We start from the raw sequence: 13,634 nt of genomic DNA, 5'->3' as shown, positions 1-13,634 counted from the left end.
GGGCAGTATCTTAGGGAATACTTGGAAAAAAAAAAAACAAACAACCCAAACCAACACCCCCCCCCCCACTATACAGAGTATTGCTTTCTTGCATGCAGTATAATGCTGTGAATATGAATGTTAAGTCTTGTTCAGTAACGAGGTCAGCTTCCCAAGGTGAAGGGCTCTGTCTCAAATCTTTAAAATCATAATGTTCTGCAGTGCTCAATTTCGAAGTACAGAATTTTACTATTTATATCTTACCATAATTACAGTGCCTCTTTCTGCAACAAATTACAGTAGTTTAATAACACAGAACACTTTTTCTATTGCACAGCAAGAAGACAACAATAATGTATCTACCACAAATTGACTTCTTAACCAGTTAAAACTGCTGAACTCTACTGGTGCTAAAACTGCATCATAGAATGGTTGGGTTGGAAGGGACCTTTTAAAGACCATCTAGTCCAACCGCCCTGCCATGGGCAGGGACATCTTTCACTAGATCAGGTTCCTCAAAGCCCCGTCCAACCTGACCTTGAACACTTCCAATGATGGGGCATCCACAACTTCTCTGGGCAACCTGTTCCAGTGTCCTACCACCCTCATTGTAAAAAAACATCTTCCTTATGTCCGATCTAAATCTGCCCTCTTTCAGTTTAAAACTGTTGCCCCTTGTCCTCTCACTATAGGCCCTGGTAAAAACTCTCACCGTCTGTCTTAAAAGCATCCTTTAAGTATTGAAAGGCCACAATAAGGTCTCCCCGGAGCCTTCTCTTCCCCAGGCTGAACCACCCCAACTCTCTCAGCCTTTCTTCATAGGAGAGGTGTTCCAGCCCTCTGATCATTTTTTGTGGCACCTCCTCTGGACCTGCTCCAACAGGTCCATGTCTTTCTTGTACTGGGGACCCCAGAGCTGGACGCAGTACTCAGGGTGGGGGTCTAACAAGAGCAGAGTAGTAGGGGAGAATCACCTCCCTTGACCTGCTGGCCATGCTTCTTTTGATGCAGCCCAGGATACGATTGGCTTTCTGGGCTGCGAGCGCACATTGACAGCTCATGTCCAATTTTTCATCCACCAGTATCCCAAGTCCTTCTCCTCAGGGCTGCTATCAGTCCATTCATCCCCCAGTCTGTATTGATATTGGGGATTGCCCCGATGCAGGTGCAGGACCTTGCATGTGGTGTATGATTGCACGGACTCTCACATAAGCATGCGCAGAATCCTTTATTGTTACAATACAGGAGAATATATCCTCTACCATAACAGGGAGGTCCCACTGTCTCCCCCAATCATCACCCGATTCGTATCCCTTATTAACTAAGAAAACCAGTCTCTCTTCCTTTTGGCAAAGATCCACACGACTGCTCTCAGATCCGCTTATTCTCACGGTTAACCAGTTACATAATTCTCTTGATGTTTTCAGTTTCCTTACAGAGGAGACAACTAAGCCAGGTGTTCAGGTCTTATCTCAGGCGTATGTGCGCGTCTGCTAGTTCTCAGCGCACAGGCCGAATTCCTGTCTTATCTTGGCCGAAACTCCCAACTCCACAATTCTTCTCCACATCTCCCCTTTTTTTGTTTATCATCACCCCATTGGTAAGTAGCGTCACCATGACGCGAGCTTCTATTTTGCGCACGTTGCGGATCGCAGACCGAAGGACCTGCAGGAACACTAGGAACAAAATAAACATTCCTGCCCCTATACTAATAAACACCCACACGCGTAGATTGAGGCCATTAAACCAAATTTTTGGATTTATCCAAGACAAGTCTTGCTGTAACCTGTCAAACACACTTTGGCTAGTCAATTCCTGTAATCTGTGAATCTGATCCTGCAGCTGATCATGTAAAGATTGAATATTTCGCTGCAATGACAAATCGAACGCTCCCATCAAATGTCGCTTAATAAAAGTCCAATCATGTTGTGATGAATTCCATGGTAAGGGGGTTACACATAAAGATTTGTGTACATGTTCCCAATCACACGGCAGACTAATTCTCGTTTTTAACGCTTCCTGCCGATCCCCCAACCACATCACAGTAGCCTCTAGGGCTTGTAGCCGAGAGAATACCTCCTCATCAACTTTCTCTTGAATTTGGAATTCTTTAGTAACATTGGTTAATGCCTCACTTACCTCATGTGCAGTTTTTACAGATTGTGTCAAGGAAGCGATAGCTGCAGTGGCACTTGCTAAAATAATAACAGCAGAAATAATTGCAAAAATTAACCAACCTAAGAATCGTTTTGCTCTTTTCTTAGACTTATCTATATCTTCTACTAGAATTCTAACAAATCTACCCAAACCATCCTCCCCTTCCCACTGTCTGGTTAAATTAACTGGTATCCATAGTTCTGTCCAACGTCGAAGGGGAAAAATATAAGCAGTTTCATATACAACTTCTAAAAGAAGGAGAATAAAGCTGAATACAAAAGGAGTGATTACATCGAGTAATGTTTACACGCGAAGTCATAGCAAAAAGATAAGGATGAGTAGTACATACCGTCACATTAATTTCATGTATTATACTCAGATTAGCTTGTGTTTTGTTGACAATCCATACTTGAGATAGTTGCCTCGTAAAAAAGGGCAAAGCTAAACACCACACATTCGGTCGTGGAGGAGAAAATGAACCATTATACTCCATCTGCAGGATGGGTCCTGCGGACCCATCATTGTGCCAGACTATTGAATGATTGGCTTTCTGAAAAGGCAAAACAGATTGATTCAAAGATGGATCCCAAAATGACCCATAAGGGCCCCAATCTGTAATACGACCAACGGTTAAATTTTGTTCTCGAGGCCGTTCTCCCAAGCATGGCTTCCAACCAAATTGTGTGATCGATGGGAGTTTGCGCAGAATGCATTGCGGAAAATCAGGAACAAAGTCACCAATTAACATATCATTATCAATAGTATTTTTTGATGCCAACCCAGGAATGGTGACCATAGTAAGGTTCGCCCGTTTTCCATGTGACACTGCTACTAAGTGTTGCTGTGTTTCAACGATCACACAATACTCTGACTTATTATCTACGGTAAGACATAATGGAGGAAAATCAGAAACAAACATTGTGTCATTAGCATAATATGTATCTGTTGTGGTTTAATCTGGCAGGCAGCCAAACACCATGCAGCCGCTCGCTCACTCCCCCCGTCCCCCCAGTGGGACGGGGAGAGAATCGGAAGGGTAAGAGTGAGAAAAACTCGTGGGTTGAGATAAAGACAGTTTAATAGAACAGAAAAGGGAAAATAATAATAATACTAATGATAGAATATACAAAATGAGTGATGCACAATGCAATTGCTCACCACCTGCGCTGACCGATAACCAAGTAGCGATCGGTACTTCCTGGATCACGCCTACCCTTCATATACTGAGCATGACATCACATGGTATGGGATACCCCATTGGCCAGCTGGGCTGGCTGTCCTGATTATGTTCCCTCCCATCTTGTGTACCTAGCTCAGTCAGTAGGCATGGGAGCTGTCCTTGGACTAGGAGGGCACTTAGCAACAACTGAAAACATCAGTGTGTTATCAACATTCTCCTCATACTAAATCCAAAACACATCACTAGGAAGAAATTTAACCCTATCCCAGCCGAAACCAGGACAGTATCATTTTTCCCATCTAGAGATGGGGGAACCCAAATGTCATCTGACCATAAAGTATCACTATTGCTAATCGGTAACGACATGTCCCACCATGTCAAAGGTCGGAAGAAAGGAGGGTCTACCACATGTGCCCAATAAACGTGAGCTTCCACAGGCTGAAACATCATGGTAGTGCCAATTCCCCATAGCATTATCGTGGGACAAGATTGAACAGAAAACAGCACTGTAGACCATATTACTGATGTTGACCTGATTGCATTACCGATCCGTCGTAGGAGCAGCATCCTCTCGTTGTTTTTCCTTGGGTCCTTTTTCTGGGCCATCTGCCAACACTTGCGCTGGCTTGACATTCTTCGCAGGGACCCAATATGGGCCTGTAGGAAGAGAAACACAAGCGTATCCCCGTCCCCAGGTAAGCAAGGGAACCGGACCTTTCCATAGACCAGATTCTAAGTGTTTATAAAATACCTTCGGATATGCTTCAGTAACCTCTCCTGTTCGAAAATGCCAGTCAGCAGCCGAATGACATTGCTGCTTTGACCCTGACAAATTTAAAAAATTTAATACATAAGTGGCTTTATCTAACATCTCCTGAGGCGTAGTTCCCAGCGGATTCCCCCTTTTTTGTTTTTCAAGAATCAGCTTTAAGGAAGAGTGAGCACGTTCCACAATTGCTTGACCTGTGGGGAAATACGGAATACCTGTAACATGGTACACGCCCCATGCCTGTAGGAATAATAACAACCGTTTAGAGACATAGGCAGGTCCATTATCTGTTTTGAGTTTACGGGGGACCCCCAATACTGCAAAGCATCGAAGAAGATGTTTGATAACATCACGAGCACGTTCACCCATATGAGTCGTTGCGACCAAAAACCCAGAAAAGGTATCAACAGACACATGAACAAAGCGCAAACGACCAAAGGAGGAAACATGAGTGACATCCATCTGCCATAGTTCATTGGAAGTCAGTCCCCTGGGATTCACAGCAGCTACTACTGGCATTGGCGTGAGCCGCTGACAATCCAGGCAAGCACGAACGATGTCCTGGGCCTGTTCAGCTGTAAGAGAGAACTGCTTCCGTAAGGAGCGAGCATTCTGATGAAAAAATTCATGGGATAATTTTGCTTGTTCCAAACAGCGAGGTAGGACTGCCATCAGAGTGAGTGCATCTGCAGCAGCATTACCGGAAATGAGCGGTCCTGGTAAATTAGTATGAGATTGGATATGCATAACAAAATATGGAAATCGTCTAACACGCAGCAGCTGTGCTAACTGTATTAGCAAAGAAAATAGTTGCTTATTATTTACTTCTCAAATAAATGCAGTCTCTATGCGCTGTACTATGCCTGTGACATAAGCTGAGTCTGCCACTATATTAAGTGGTATTTGAGAGAACAATTCAAAAGCGCGAACAGCAGCTGCTAATTCAACTACCTGCGTAGATCCAGGTAGAGAAGTAACATCCGAAGACCAGGAGGCCTGATCTGCTTCCTCCACTTGGTTTTCAGATGTTTTCCGTCCTCCCGGCATCTTCCACACCACTACAGCTTTACCTGTTTTTCCAGATCCATCAATGAAAACAGTTTGCGCCTGTGGAATAGGCACAGAACTTAATAGTATGCGTGGCTGTAGTGGTAGAGACTGTAAGGAATTCAAAAGTCGATGGCGTGGTAAGTTGTGTTCTATGGAATTAACGTAATCCGCCATTGCAATCTGAAAACTCAGGCTGTTTTGTAATAATGTCCAAAATTCATCTCCTGTGAAAGGCAAATGCATAACATCTGGATCTCAACCTGTCAATTGCTGACATCGTAGTCGACCTTGTGATATCAAACGAGAGATCATTTCAATTGCAGTGGTCAATGTCTTACTAAAGGAGTGAGGTAAAAACAGCCATTCCAGAATGCGTAAGGCATCTTTTTCAGTTTGTACCCTAGCATCCCATTGTCCCAGTAAGGCAAACGGTTGAAAAGAGTGGTAAATAAGGAACAATCGAACTGGCAACGATAGCCGGATTCGATGTGCGAAGGTATCATTAATTTTATCCATTACCTGTTGCAATGCTTCTTGGGCTGGTTCCGAAAGAGATCTGGGGGATGCCAAATCAGGATCCCCTTTCAGCAACGAGAACAGAGGTGACAGTTCATGGGTGGTAATTCCCAATAGAGGTCGCACCCAATTGATTGTGCCCAACAACTTCTGTAGATCGTTCAGAGTACTTACAGCAGTAGCAAGCCGCAAGGCTTGTGGACACACATGCGACTCGAAGAGTTTCCAGCCTAGGTATTTCCAAGGAGAAACCGACTGTACCTTCTCTGCTGCTATCTGAAATCCATATCGATGTAATTCTGTGGACAAACACTCAAAAATTTGAGAGAGATATGATTCTGTCTCAGCCGCCAACAAGATATCATCCATATAATGATACAATACAATATTTTTATACCGTTGACGAATTGACAAAAGTGCCTCTCCCACCACTATTTGACAAATGGTAGGACTATTCTTCATGCCTTGAGGTAAAACAACCCAATGGAACCGTTGCATAGGTCGATCATTGCTAACTGTAGGAACAGAAAAAGCAAACCGAATACAATCCTCTGGGTGTAAATAAATTGTAAAAAAGCAGTCTTTGAGATCAATAACTTTTAAATGCCAATCATCAGGGATCATGGTAGGATTTGGGGTCCCGGGCTGCAAGGCCCCCATGGATACCATAACGGCATTAATAGCTCGCAAATCCTGTAACAATCTCCATTTCCCTGATTTTTTAGGTATGACAAAAATAGGCGTGTTCCAAGGACTGGTGGATGGCACTGTGTGTCCTAATTGTAATTGCTCCTGTACTAATTCCCAAGCTTTTTCTAGCCGCTCACCTTTCAAAGGCCACTGATCAACCCACACTGGCTTGTCTGTAAGCCAAGTCAGCTTCAGGCGCGGCTGTACTTCAGTGGCCTTCATTAAAAATGTGTCGTAAGTGCTACATTCCATTGTTGCAACAGATCACGTCCCCATAGGGTACATGGGACATTTAAAACATAGGGTTTCAGCATGGCATGTTTATTTTCCGGACCTTCCACCAGTAAAGAATGCAAGCTCTGCCGTGGTATTTGGGTACCACCAACTCCGGTAACGGCAGCAAAAACTTGTACTAATGGCCAATCAGAGGGCCATTCAGATCTCTGAATTATCGAGACATCCGCCCCTGTATCCACCAGTCCAGTAAAAGCACGGCCATTTACTTTACACATCAACATAGGCTGACCCGTAGTTATCTTTTGAGTCCAGAATATTTGAGGCAAACCTGTGCTTCCAAATCCTGCTGACACCCTCTGCTGGCCTAATACAGGATCTCCCTTCTCCCTTTGAACATTAGGTAACAAAATTAGCTGAGCAATGCGCTCCCCCGCGGGAACAGTACACGGAGGAGTAGGAGTCCAAGCCATAATTTTAATTTCCCCAGTATAATCAGTATCAATCACCCCAGGAAGAACAAAAAGTCCTGCCTTGGAGGTTGAGGAACGTCCTATCAATAAGGCACAAAACCCTGCTGGTAAAGGACCATACACTCCGGTGGGGAGTATGTTAACAGATTGATCTCGTATTACTGTTGATTGGCTGGTGGCCAGATCCAACCTGGCGCTTCCGAACGTAGCTGGCTTAAGGGCATGGACGGTTGGCAATTGTTCACATTTACTTCGTGCGAATTCACCGCCCAGGTTGAGGCTTGAGCCACCGGCCCTGAAATCGGGGTCCTGTTGAAGGTTCTCGGGGCGCCGGACCTCGCGCCCCTCCTCCCGTTTCCCTGCATCAGTCCCGGGAGCAGGTTACCATCCTTATCAAATTTGGATCGACATTGGTTACCCCAGTGATATCCCTTCTGACAATGAGGACACAGCTGAGCGGGACCTTTAATTTGGCCCTTTGTTCCTCGTCTTGCTCTGGGGCAATCTTTTTTAATATGACCTTCCTGGCCACATACAAAACACTTAGTCGCCGCTCGAGCCACCGTTAGTTGTTGAGCCAATGCCGCTGCTAATATCTCCGCTTTAAACTGTTCTGACCCCACATTTTGACAAGCTCTGATCAAATCAGTTAAAGTCTTTGCCCGATTCCGAACGGGGTCTATGGCTTTTCTAGAATCAGAATTAGCATTCTCAATTGCAAGCTGAAAAAGCAACAACTCGGCAGCTTCAGGAGACTCTATCTGATGTTGTATAGCAGTTTGTAATCAATCTAAAGATTGCACATAGGGTTCTTGCGCCCCTTGCCGGATCGTAGCAAATGATGATTCCGGCTTGCCAGAATCCGGCACTCGCCTTAATGCTTTCATAGCCAAATCAGCCGCCTGTGTAAGCAGTTCACGGGGCAAGGCGGCTTGTGCAGCAGGTGATGCCCAATTCCCTTCACCTAACATTTCATCTCGCCCATAGGGTAGTTGCAAATTGTCCAAGTTGTCCATTACCTTTGCAATAACAAGTTCACGATACTCAAAAAACCACACAGAATACTGCACCGCTGACAAAACAAGGCATAGTATTGATTTCCAATCTAAAGGAGTCATCGTATACGATTCCCCTATTGCTTGCAATAAGTTTATAGTAAATGAAGCCTGTAACCCGTACTCCTTTATCGATTTGCGTACCTCCTTAATCACCTCATATGGTAAATGAGCATACTCTGGCGCTCTGCCAGGTCGATAAATTACAGGCATTGCCTGGAGAAGCGTTATATCCCCCTTTTTTAATGCCTCCGTATGACACTCATCAAAGGACAGCCTTGGCGCTACCGTACCTAAAGGCTGATATGTGGTGGGGGGGTGCGGATCCCTGCAGTGGATCTCCTCGGGGGGGGAAGGCGCAAATGGTGGTGGTTTCACGACGGACAACCGAGAAAGTGTCTTTTGTCTCTGTCGCTGTAAAATTTCATCCGCCGTTGGCGCAGATGCAGCCATTGCTTTAACTGGCGAGAGTGGAGGGTATAAATCAGGCTCTCGGGTCTATTGAGCCCATGTCAAAGGGATCGTCTGGCTCCGAATCATCCTTCAGAGGCGGGGGCTCCGCGTGAGGCATTACAGTTTCATCAGGAGCCAACAGTTCCAACGAATCTTCCGCATCTTTTGATTCACCCCCCGGTATTGCTGGATCAGTCACATTTTGCAACACCTGCTCGGCAAGGTGTAACTTTTGCAGAGCCGTATACACAACTCGCCAGGTAATCAATATTCCCTCTGGAACTTCTAGTTGCAAAATCTGTTTAGTCTGTAATTCCTCACCCACTTTTTGCCATTGCTTTAAATCATAACACCCGGCCGTTCCTACAGAAGGGAACCAAGGGCAGTGATCCCGGACCCACGCAAGGAGTCTCACCAATTGTATTGGAGCGACCTTAAAACCTTGTTCCTTTAAAATACGTTGAAATATTTCAAGTTGAAGCTTCTGTGACTGAGATGCCGACTGCCCTATGACTAATGTATAAAGTTCGTATAACTTCCCCGCGGCTGCTCACCTGAATCGTCCTGCGACCGGTGATGAATCGAGCTCGATATGTTGATCCTCTGTTTATCCTCCGTCCAGCTCAACAGGGGTACACCACTGGATATTTCTATTTCCTTTCTTCAAGACCTTCTTTCTTCAGGTCATCGTCTTTTTTTTTTTTTTTTCAATCGTGCCCCACGTTGGGCGCCATTTGTGGTGTATGATTGCACGGACTCTCACATAAGCATGCGCAGAATCCTTTATTGTTACAATACAGGAGAATATATCCTCTACCATAACGGGGAGGTCCCACTGTCTCCCCCAATCATCACCCGATTCGTATCCCTTATTAACTAAGAAAACCAGTCTCTCTTCCTTTTGGCAAAGATCCACACGACTGCTCTCAGATCCGCTTATTCTCACGGTTAACCAGTTACATAATTCTCTTGATGTTTTCAGTTTCCTTACAGAGGAGACAACTAAGCCAGGTGTTCAGGTCTTATCTCAGGCGTATGTGCGCGTCTGCTAGTTCTCAGCGCACAGGCCGAATTCCTGTCTTATCTTGGCCGAAACTCCCAACTCCACAATTCTTTTCCACACTTGCACTTGGCCTTGTTGAACTTCAGGAGGTTCCCATGGGCCCGCTCCTCAAGCCTGTCAAGGTCCCTCTGGATGGCATCCCTTCCCTCAAGCGAATCAACTGCACCACTCAGCTTGGTGTCATCCGCAAACTTGCTGAGGGTGCACTCAATCCCACAGTCTATGTTGTTGATGAAGATATTAAATAGTATTGGTCCCAGTACGGACCCTTGAGGGACACCACTCCTTACTGGTTTCCACTTGGACATTGAGCCATTGACTGTAACTCTTTGGACGCAGTCATCCAGCCAATTCCTTATCCATCTAATGATCCATCCATCAAACTCATATGTCTCCAGTTTAGCGGCAAAACATACTGTGCGTGTTTTTCTGTACTCAAAGACATCATTGGAATCCACCTTCCCTATTAGAACATAAGGCTCAGAATGCAATAGCTCAATAACTGTAAAATATAGTGTTTATGGTTGCTGTGTTTTAACTTCAAAATTTTCATAATGTTTTGTTATATTAGATAAAGATGAAATCGGGTGTCGTCGTCATTAACATCTGCATGTCTTCTTGCTCTTTCCTAATGCCGGGCAAAGTATTTGTATATATCTATGGTTATGATTATTTGTAGCTCATCCACAGCAGGGGTGAAATTTGCAGGGTGATAGATAGAGACCATCGCTCTGCAGCATATGGCCAGTTTTATCTTGTCCGTGTGTGTGTGTGTGTGTGTGTGTGTGTGATGATAAATAGTGATGCCATGCAGTCACAAAACTCTTTCTCTGCTGCTGCTTTACTATCACAAGGAGAAAACCTTCCTATTGCCCTTTACATTATGTGGGTACCCTTAGCATTGCCAACATGGAAAACTAAATTTATGAGAAGGCCTGAAATAATACATATAGAAAACTCCTATAGGATTTTTTTTCTCTAAATAAAATGAGCCTTGGGGATTGTTCTCACTGCAGTGATAGTTTGAGTAATTTCAAACTATGTCATCTTGGAGATGAAGAAAATTGCAGAGATGCCTGCAACTTCTAGGAGAATGAGAATAGAGAGAAAAAAGTGGAAAAACTTGAGAGAAGCTGTTAAAAATAAGAGCAGGGAGGGAACATGAAAAGAAGTATGTGAAAGGGGAAGATTTACAAAACTACTAATGAAAATAGATACAGTGATATCATATGGCATCAACTTGAAGATGGAGACATCATGACTCTGTCAGAGCATCATTCGAAATAATTCAGTAGACTCAATAGTTTTATGGTACTCTATATGTCTACTGCAGCTCCACTTATTAGTGGCTTTTCAGCTCTGGAAGGTTGACTTGGAATTGCTCCTGTGGCCTTTTACAATATGAAATTGTTTCCATTTTTATGTGTGTCTTCTGTTCTTTTCACACTGGCTTATAGTTGTAACAGATGTAGCATAATAGATGTTAGAGAAGGCTGCCAAGTTTGCACTCAATTGGATGCGTTCACATTTTTCAGCTTGCATTGTCAGATGCACCATTTATACATATGCTAGTAAATAATGTTAGGGATTCTGGCTGACTCAGCTCTGCAGGACTAGTAAGACTGAAAATCAGCAGAAACTCCTCTCTCTCTCCCCTCCTTGCTTGCTCCAGAAAAGTAAGCATAGACTTCTCCAAGTATACCGAAGGACAGATCTCTTAAGTGTACTACTCTTAAAGTCATGTCTCTGATTATAGTGGTGCTATTATGCTAAATTATTTGATGATAAAGCAGTAGTTGCTAAAAGATACTTTAAGAGAAAAGGGATGTCATATTTTCTATACTGATAAATATTCCACTAGGTGCATCTATATTTTTTGTGTGTATTTATGATGCTAGTATTACACATTCAAACACTTGGAACATAAGTTTGGTAATTTCCAAACCAAAAATGCACTTTTAAATGAGCAAGGAGACTATATTTTACTTTATACAAACCACAGTAAGCAATGCTTAGTGTGCTGTCCCACATGAATACCATACACGCATATCCTCTTTGTAAAAGCAAATTCTCAGTAATGTAATAGTAGTGGAGTAGTGATGCATACAGCATATAAATCCCAATAATTCTAAAGATAAATGGACTGTATTCATACTTATAAAGGTCATCATGTCATGTAATCTCAAGTTCAGACATATCAGCTTATGTAGCCATATCAGTTTATTTAATAATTACAGATAAGAGACATCCATGGAAGGCTTGGTTTCTCAATTGTCTATATAAAAGGTATGTAGCTACATTACTGGGATAGCTGATAATGAAATCGATCAATATATGTTGTTACTTCATTGCACTACTCCAAAATGTGTCTGAATTTCTGCGTCAGGGAAAATAAATGACAACGGCCTATCTTGGAATAAGTAAACAAATGCCAAAATGGTAACACTATTAACTAGTAAAACCTGGTTGCCTAAATGTAAAATGCTAAATCTATATTTCAGCATGTAAGTAAAAAGACCACTGTTTGAATAGGGAACAGCTTTATTGCTCAGTTCTTGCTTTCATTGACATCAACAGTAAAACACTCTTCAGTCTCAAGTGAAGATTCAGTATCTAAGGTGATAATATGAAGTCACTAGCAACAGGACAAGATTTAAGCAAAAAAGCTGTTCAACAGAAATGGATTACTGACTATCCTTGTCCTGGTTTCGGCTGGGATAGAGTTAATTTTCTTCCTAGTAGCTGGTATAGTGCTGTGTTTTGGATTTAGTATGAGAAGAATGTTGATAACACACTGATGTTTTCATTGTTGCTAAGTAGTGTTTACCCTAGTCAAGGATTTTTCAGCTTCCCATGCTCTGCCAGGTGCACAAGAAGCTGGGAGGGAGCATAGCCGGGACAGCTGGCCCAACTGGCCAACAGGGTATTCCATACCATATGATGTCATGCTCTATATAAGCTAGGGGGAGTTGGTTGGGGAGCAGCGATTGCTGCTCGGGGACTGGCTGGGCATCGGTCGGCAGGTGGTGAGCAATTGCATTGTGCTTCACTTATTTTGTATATTCTTTTATTATTATTATTATTATTATTATTATTATCCCTTCCTTTTCTGTTCTATTAAACTGTCTTTATCTCAATCCATGAATTTTACTTTTTTTTTCGATTCTCTCCCCCATCCCACTGGAGGTGGGGGGAGTGAGCGAGCGGCTGTGTGGTGTTTGGCTGCCTGCCGGGTTAAACCACAACAATCCTATAATGAAACTGCCTTGTCCTGTCAATAATGATCTTAGTTTGATACTGACATAAAAATTAAAAACGAAAATAAAGAAACTGATTTTTATATAGGTTTTTTTCAGATGACTAACTAGGAACTCATCATACTGCTTGCTAATTTTCATAAACATATTAAGGAATCTCTTTTCCTACAGACTAGACTCAAATTTTTTTACACCTCTATTTGCATTTCAGCTCTTATTTCATCCTGTGTTCTCCTTTCAGTGTATTTTGGTGTAACTTTTGAACTTTCTATGTTTATACTGTTGTTATATACTGTGTGTATTTCTGTATATTTATTTTTCTTCTAATTATACTGATTATGGTATTGTGATCTCTTTCAGTGTACCTTGAAGATAGTTTTATAAAATCTGGAGTGTTCAATGTGTCAGAACTTGTGAGGGTATCTAAAAGTAAGTTAAGCATTACATTTAATGATTTAACACATGCTAAGAACTGTATCAAAAGCCTACTGAAATAAAGTGAAGGTTTTCTATTGATTAGAATGGAGTTTGTTTTGGGACCAAAGATGGGTAGAAAATGCTTATTGTTGTGCAGAATTTTATAACTTTGAGCACAATTTTATGGTTCCTTGCATGCATTTATAAAAACATGGGTAGAAGGCTTTCTTTGTCTCTTCAAATATGGTTTGAAATCTCTTATTTAAAAACTGAATGAATTTGTTGCGTGTTCTCGTGCACAACTTCATGGACTGATATGTTAACAAAATTACCATAGGTAA

The 13,634-nt window shown here is 42.7% G+C and overlaps 1 protein-coding gene across 1 annotated transcript in view; it reads left to right on the top strand.

The window, feature by feature from the left end:
• Window positions 1–13,634, top strand: part of LOC142075028 (nuclear factor 1 B-type-like) — a 349,790-nt gene that overhangs the window by 229,917 nt on the left and 106,239 nt on the right. Inside the window, exon 4 of the mRNA XM_075136017.1 lies at window positions 13,237–13,305. Within this exon, the coding sequence (XP_074992118.1) occupies window positions 13,237–13,305 (69 nt within the window). The remainder of the gene's footprint in view (window positions 1–13,236; window positions 13,306–13,634) is intronic.

Source organism: Calonectris borealis, chromosome W, assembly GCF_964195595.1.
Source record: "Calonectris borealis chromosome W, bCalBor7.hap1.2, whole genome shotgun sequence".
NCBI lineage: Eukaryota > Metazoa > Chordata > Aves > Procellariiformes > Procellariidae > Calonectris > Calonectris borealis.
This window is presented reverse-complemented; position numbering and strand designations above follow the sequence as displayed.